The 7,927-nt window shown below is 40.8% G+C and overlaps 1 protein-coding gene across 1 annotated transcript in view; it reads left to right on the top strand.

Annotated features, from left to right (window-relative positions):
- The window catches only part of Cfap54 (cilia and flagella associated protein 54), a 372,605-nt gene that overhangs the window by 194,743 nt on the left and 169,935 nt on the right, over positions 1 to 7,927 (top strand). Inside the window, exon 49 of the mRNA XM_029563104.1 lies at positions 6,387 to 6,591. Within this exon, the coding sequence (XP_029418964.1) occupies positions 6,387 to 6,591 (205 nt within the window). The remainder of the gene's footprint in view (positions 1 to 6,386; positions 6,592 to 7,927) is intronic.

Below are 7,927 nucleotides of genomic sequence, written 5' to 3'. Positions count from 1 at the left end.
CCTGCCTCTGCCTCCCAAGTGCTGGGATTAAAGGCACGTGCCACCATTCCTGGCCTTCAACTCACCTGTGTCTTTTGACTGAGGAGTTCAGGCCATTTATATTTAAAGTATTATTGAAAGATGTGCATTGGTTACTGTCATTTTAATTTCTGTTTGCGTTCTTGGTCTAATTTTGTGTTTCCACAATTATACTTTCATTTAGTTTCTTTCTGGTGCCTCTTGGGTGTAGTCATTCCTTTCTTTAGTCCTTTGTATTGATTTGAATATTCTCTGAAGGGCTGGTTTGGTGGACATGAATTCTTTCACCCTATTCATTTCATGGAGGATTTTTCTTTCCCCTTCAACTATACTAGGCAGTTTTGCTAGGTAAAGTATTCTGGGTTGGCATCTGTGATCATTTAGAACTGGGAATACTTTGGCCCATGCTCTTCTGGTTTTCATGTTTTGCACTGAAAAGTCAGCTGTAATTATGATGGGTTTCCCTTTATATATGACTTATTGTTTTTCTCTTGTAGCTGTCAGTATTCTTTCTTTGTTCTGTACATACAGTGTTTTTTTTTTTTTTTCTATGATATGCCATGGAGAGTTTCTCTTCTGGTCTTATCTATTTGGTGTTCTATGTGCTTCTTGTGTGTGTATGGGTATATCTTTCCTTACTTTTGGGAAATTTTCTTCTATAATGATGTTGAAGATCTGGTCAATACCATTTATAGGACTGGTGGTGTTTGGTGGAAACATACTAATTTTGTTTTTCATATTTTTTTGTTGTGGATTTGGCATGTGGATTTCTTTTGTTGCTTGTGATTCTGGTATAAAACTCAAGCCTTTGTTTGTCAAGTTGAAGTCTGATTCTGTTTGTATTATTGATGTACCTCAGTTACTTTCTGATTGGGTATGAAAAGCTGGTTGGTCTAGGCCTCAGGCTCTCTCTTTTGATTTTACACTGGAGGGACTAGGTGACTCCAATCAAGCTACTCAGGAGCTCTCCAGGAGGGCGAAGTGGCCCTGGCTAGTTAAGAGCATTTCTGAAGCCTCAGATGGATAGTGCCAAGGACCAAGGAAAGGAGATGGGAGATGGAAGTGTTGGTCCCTACTAGTCAGCAGGGGAGGCACTATAGATGATCTCAAAGCAGGGGGATGATTTGAGAAGCTCACCCCTTGGAGACCCAAGTCAGGCATGATTCAGGGGCTCTCAGGCCAGTTTTATTAATTTTTAAAAATGATGAGAAACAGCCTTCTGTCTTTAACCAAGTTGTGGTCCTTAATATTAATTGTCAGCATGATTGGATTTATAATCACTATGGAAACAGAACTCTGGGTATATCTACAAAGGTATTTTTAGAAAGAGGGAAGACCCACCCTGAATGTGGGCAGCAACATCCCATGGCCTATGGTCCTGGACTAAACAAAAAGGAGAAACTGAGCTGTGTACCACATTCATCTCCTTCTGTTTCTTCACTGTGGATGTCATGTGACCAGCCATCTCCTGCTCCTATACTATGTCTTCCCCACATGATGAACTGTACCCTTATACTGTGACCCTAGTAAACCCTTCCTTTCTTAAGTTGCTTTTGTTAGGTATTTTGTCACAGCAATAAGAATAGAAGTTAATACAGAAAATTGATACCAGGAGTGGGGTCATTGCTATGATAAACCTGATCATGTGGTGCTTAGGTTGTTGGTTTGCAGGAAGAATTTAAAAGTGTTTAAAGTTTTAGGCTAGAGAAGCCCTAGAATGCTGCAATCAGAGTGCAAGGACCTCTCTAGTGGGAGTTTGAAAATCAGAATGCTTAAAAATATTGTGAACAGTGAAAGCCTGGCTCATGAGAGTTCACAAGGGAACATGGATTTTTATCAGGAATTAGACTACATGCCATTCACATTGCATTATGGCAAAGAATCTGGCTGTATTCTGCTGCTGTCCTGAGAACTTGATTGAAGCTGAATTAAAAGGAAATGAACAAATTTATTTGGCAGTGTAAATTTCAAGATAAGGTATTCTGCTGTGGCATGGGAACCGCTCACTGCTTATACTTAGATGTACAGTGAGAGAGAACAGCAGATGGAGCAGAAAGATATAAAAAGTAAAGTTTGTCACAGAAAGGAGCATGAGAAAGTTTAAATTTGTACACAAGACTGGTGTAGAGAAAGCAGCTATCAATGTTAAAGAGAGAAACGTCATTAAAAAAATACTCAGTTCTCTGCACTGGGACAATAAGAAAGGTCACCTGAGGGTAAGACCCCACCAATCAAAGGCTCCAACCTGTACAGTGAAAGTCCATGTGGAAGGAGAGGGCCTATACTGAGCGCGTTAGCACAAGGGTTCCCTGCTCCAAACAAACCACCTAGGAAAGTGTTTCCTCAAGGCCAGACTCAAAGGCACATAGAGGTTGCTGCAACTGTAGCCTGAGGGGGCTGGTGACATCTTGAACTGGCAGTAGGACTTGGCAGCATTGTCCACATGGTAGTGGTTTTAAAAAGAGAAAGTGGGCTGAATACCAGTATTCAGCTCTCTGCTTCTTGACTGTGAGTGCTGTGTGGCCGGCCACCCCGTGTTCCTGCCCCCATGCTTTCCTGCCACGATGGACTGTGAGGCAAAATAAACCTTTCTTTCCTGAAGAAAGAAATGCTTTTGTCGGGCATTTTTGTCTCAGCAACAAACTTAACTAAGACATAAGTTATTTATTTTTATGAAGTACCTAAAAGACATTTTCCTCAAAATTGCTTTGTTTATCTTGATAAGGAATATAGCCTTTTTAATTAAATGTAATAATTACTTTTCTATTATTGGGCATTTTATTTCAAAAGTTCATTTTTAATTATGCTTCATAATATTCTTAACCAAGATTTTTATTTTAACTCATAAGCAAGTTGCCTGAAATTGAAGAACTGGAATTAGGAAGATAAAAATACATGTTCATGTTTAGGTGTTCCAAGACCTTTGTGAATTCAGGAATATCCCTTTCTTTCCAGTCACAAATGCCAGGCCATCCTTAAGGAGCAGTTTTTGGTATGAAAAGAATGTCTGTCTGATCTTTTCTTTTCATACAAAAAGAGACTGACAGTACAATGGAAACCCAATTTCTATTAGCTAATTAATTAAAACAGTACTGTTGGCCCGCTTAAGACTTCTTCAGATTATACTTTGTATTTTCTGCATAGAGGGAAAGAGTGTTAAATAGCATTACTAATTAATCTTCCTTTGATCCTCAAGTGTTTGTGTGTAATTGTCACGGCTCATTAAATCTGTTCGTTGAGGAGGGAAGAGAGGAGAAATGTGCTCCCTGCTCACCCCCAACCAGTCTGTAGTTTCTCCTCTGGATAGGGAGGACTAAAATATTCCTGGTACCCCAGCTGGGCTGTACCTCCAGCCCAGTGGCTGCTCCACACCTGACTCTTCTGCACATATTGATTTCAACCCATAGAAGAAATTAAGAAAAGAGAGAAAAACAACATAGCCCTGCACCCCACCAGTATTATTTCAAACTCTCCCAAACAATGGAATTTTTTGTTTACATAACACAAGTAGTTTCTCTCTTTTCTAGATGGTCCTAGCATCTACCTTTCATATTAATTCAAAAGATATTAGGAGTCCATTGTGCTGAAGGTACTGCTTTGAAGCTGGCAACCAAATACAACAGTCAGCATTGCCTGCTAACTCCAAGTCCTTATGGAGCTTACATTTTAATGAACAGGGTTAGTAACAATAAATATTGTACATTATTAAATGCAAAGAAAGACCCAGCCATGAATGCGTGAAGGGGAATAAGGTCATGGTACTAAGTGGGGGTGATCAAATTTATTTTCACTTAAAGATACATGGAAGTCACATGCTATTTGGAAAAAGAATAATCCAGAACTAGAGAAAAACAAGTGCAAAAGCCTTAAAGCAGTTTCATCTGACTTGGTGAGGGTTGTCCTGACTAGTGTGACTACAGCTGTGTGAATAGTGGGGAGATAGCAGTAGATCAAGTCAGAGAGGTCAACTGAAAAGTGTGTTATAGGGACATTGTAACAGGCTCTTACCTGAGCAAAATGGAGAGCTTTGGGAAAAAGCACTAGAGAGCTTTGAGCAGAAGTATGCTCTGATCCACTTAGGTTTTTAAAATTTTTATGTTTTACATTTATTTATAGATTGTGTGTGTGTGTGTGTGTGTGTGTGTGTGTGTGTGTGCGTGTGTGTGTGTTTGTAGGGGGTGGTGGTACATACCACAGAGTGCCTGTGCAGGTCAGAGGACAACTTGCAGGAATCAGTTCTCTGTTCTACTATGTAGGTTCTGGGGACTGTCAGGCTTGGAGGCAAGCCTTCTTACCCACCAAGTCATCTCACTGCCCCTATTTGAGTTATTTATTTATTTTGTTGAGATGTGGGTCTCCCTTTAGCCCCAGCTGGCCTGGAACTCAATGTATAGACCACTGGCCTCAGTCTCACAGAAATCTGCCTGCCTTTGACTCTGGAGTACAGGGATGAATGGTGTGTGGTACCATGCCCAGCCCCACTTAGGTTTTAAAGAGATTTTTTTCAGTCTGATGAGTCCACTGTGTTTTGGTATCTGTCAATGAACAACATAGACAAATTTTTAGCCCATAATAGAGCTTATTCATTGTGTGTGGCAGTGGAGACTAGAGAAGGGAGAGTGGGGATATAGTTTTGAACATGCTGATTTTGAGACATCTGTTAGACATTCAAGCAGAATTGAGTAAGAAGCTGTGAGTTGTGGGTTCAGCAGGGAGATTGGTGTGCTTTCATTGGCCTTTAGGGGAAATTAGAACAAAGAGCCCACTGAAGATCATCTGAGCGGAGGGAATGAGGCAAAAAAGAGAATGGAGTCTGTGGACATTCTGCTATGAAGAGCCCCAGAGAGGAGGAGGGACCAGCAAGGACCACTGACAGAGTGGACAGTGGAATCTGAGGGAACCCAGAGGAGGGTAGTGTCCTAGAAGCCAAGAGAACACATTTTCAGAAGGGAGAACAGTTGTATAAAGTTTTTCTGACAAATGACAAATAAAGTATACTAATCACTGTCTTAAACATGATTGTTATTTTACATTTGACATCTCTGACATCAGAATGCACTTTACAGATGATAACAAGGGACAGTCAAATGTACATATCAAATGGTAAGATTATTAGTATATTGAACACTGTACTTAGCCAACCATAGACTATTGGTGGCCTTGACCAAAGAGTTTGAATATACAGTAGTGAGGGATGTAGTGAGCTTTAAAACAAATGAGGTACTGGGGATGCAGCTCAGTGGTAGAATGTTTGCCTAGCATGTGAAAGGCCCTGGGTTGGATCCCTAAAACCATATGTAACAACAACAGCACAAAACAAAGACAAATGAAAGAATAGAGATAAGTCTATTAACAACTTTGGAGTGTTACTGTAAAGGGGAGCAGAGAATTGGGATAGTTGTTGGACAAATAATAAAGGTGTAGTTTATGGTTTTTGAAGACAGAGCAGCCGGCAGCATGGTGCATGTTGAGTGGAATGTCTCCACAGGGAGGGGAACATTTGTAATGTAGGAGAAGGTCAGTAGGACAGGAGTGATGGCCCAAGTGGCAGTGTCAGCCTCAGACAGCAGGGAGGAAGGTGGAGCTGGGGGTGGCAGATGCTCAGGTGTATGGAGTCCATGAGATTTAGAGCTCTTCTCTGACTTTTCCAGGACTCTCGGAAAGTGGAGGAAGCTGGGATGGGGAGAAGGGAAGGGATGAATAGAATTTAGAGGAGACAGGGGTGTGAAAGATTGTCTAGGGGGAGAGTGAATAGATTGGAAAACTGTGGGAGATGATTGTCCTGAGGCTTTCTTTGGTGGAGTTCTGAGTTCAGGACCACTTCACAATTGTGTGGTTTTACCTGCTCCCTTCCACTGCAAGCCATGAGATGAACTTTGGGGTTGTGCTTATCGTTTTGACCAAGAAAGTATGTATGCAAGGGAGAGGGCCTGGGAAGTGAAGGAGTCTATAGGAAAGGGCATGATTGAGCATAGACACTAAGCTGGCAGGGAAGCTAATGACCCACCCATTGCTTCCTGTTCCTATCATGGTAATTCAGAGCAGTCTACACGCATGTCTGATCAACTTCTGCAGTTTCTCTGTCTTGATATGGTGCCCTTCCCTTACTCTGGGCCCAGATTTACTCTTTCATTGTATGGCAGAGCTTGCCCCAGAGCATAGAGCAGAAACTGATAGGAAGCAGTGTTGAAGAGCTAGGATGGTTCTGGCACTAAATGCCTTTCTTTCTAGGCAAGCTTCTTACAGAAACTCGTATCTATTCTGTATTCCTTCATCTGATACCAAATCAGAAAGACAAAATGGGAGCAAAATTACTAATATATGAGAAAACAGTTTACTGATTTTCCCTTTTCCCTTCTTAATTTTAGGCACTTGATGACTTAATAAATAAAGGCTTGCCTGTTATTCTGGTTACTGTTGGCCAACAACATCTCTTAAATAAGTTCTACCTTGTTAAGGCGTTGTTCTTTATAAATGTGGCTGCTACAATAAACTGCATCCCAGATAATTCACTGAAAGCGCTCGACCTTGCACTTGCTGACAAAAGCAAACCGAGTCTCCCAAGCCTGAAAGGTATTTGTTTTTGCCTTTTCACTATTTTCTTCTCTTTCCTCAACTACTTTACCCCACTAATCCTTATGAATACACAAGAATCATATATTCTTCCCTATATTCCCCTGAGCTCACCTAACACATATATACTTATGTCTTGGTGTGTGTTCATACATGTCTGCCCATGTATATTAATAAGAATGTACTGTCATACAGAGTAGGATTTGTCGCTATTTTTTTGTAGAATAGTATACTAGTATTTTGTGCATTTTGCCTATCTTATGCAAAAAAAAATGGGGCTGGAGAGGTGGTTCAATGGTTAGGAGCATTTGCTGCTCTTGCAGAGGACCTAGGTTTCGTTTGGTTCCCAGTACTCACATCAGGCATTGCACAAATGCCTGTAACTCCAATTCCGGGAGATCCAATGCCCTCTTCTGTGTTTATAGGCACTTGCAGGCACATAGCACACAAACAGATATGCAGGTACATACATGTACACCTAAATAAAAATAAATATGTTTTAAAAGTTTCTCTGAAGCCATTGTAAGAAAACTGCTTTGCCTTGGTCCATTCTACTGATTGTGTACTGTTCTGTGCTGTGAATATCCCATGGTTGATTCAAGCATTTCCTTACCAAGATCCACTCACTGTCTCCATGGAACTATGCTACAGTGCTGCATGTTCATATGACAGTGTATGTCCCTGTGATGGGTACCAGTGGATAGATTGTGGTCTATTGGGTACACGTGCTTTTCAAATATACTAGATTTTGCCCTCACAATAAATGTCTTCTGCCACTGTGGGCTTTATCTTTATCTGTTTGTTTTTCAAGAGTGTATGTGTATGTGTGTCATGCATGTGTACATATGTGTGCTCGTGTGTTTGTGTGCATGTATGTGTGGAGGCCTGATGCTAATGTTGGGTGTCTTCCTCAACTGCTCTCCACTTCATTCTCCCTGGGTCTCTTCCTGAATCCAGAACTCGCCAATTCCGACTAGTCTAGTGGGTTCTGAGAATCCAAACTCTGGCCTTCACACTTGTGTGGCAAGCTATTTATCCACTGAGCCATCTCCCCAGCATAGTAGTTTTTAATAGATATTTTTTGTTAGGTTAAGACAGTCTTTAGATAGTTGAATGATTTTTGTCTTGACAGGATATGGGATTTCATTGAAAGCTTTCTCTTTACATATTGGGATGATTATGTGCTTTTTTTTACTATGGATATATCACACAAATTAACTTAAAAATATTCAGTCTGACACCCTCTTCTAACCTCCGTGGGCATTGCAGGACATGGGTACACTTACATACATGCAGGCAATACACCCATACCCATAAAATCATACTAATAAATAAA

The sequence above is a fragment of the Nannospalax galili genome, unplaced genomic scaffold, assembly GCF_000622305.1.
Source record: "Nannospalax galili isolate Female #2095 unplaced genomic scaffold, S.galili_v1.0 scaffold734, whole genome shotgun sequence".
Taxonomy (NCBI): domain Eukaryota; kingdom Metazoa; phylum Chordata; class Mammalia; order Rodentia; family Spalacidae; genus Nannospalax; species Nannospalax galili.
Note: the sequence above shows the minus strand (reverse complement) of the source record. Positions and strands in the feature narration are given on the sequence as shown.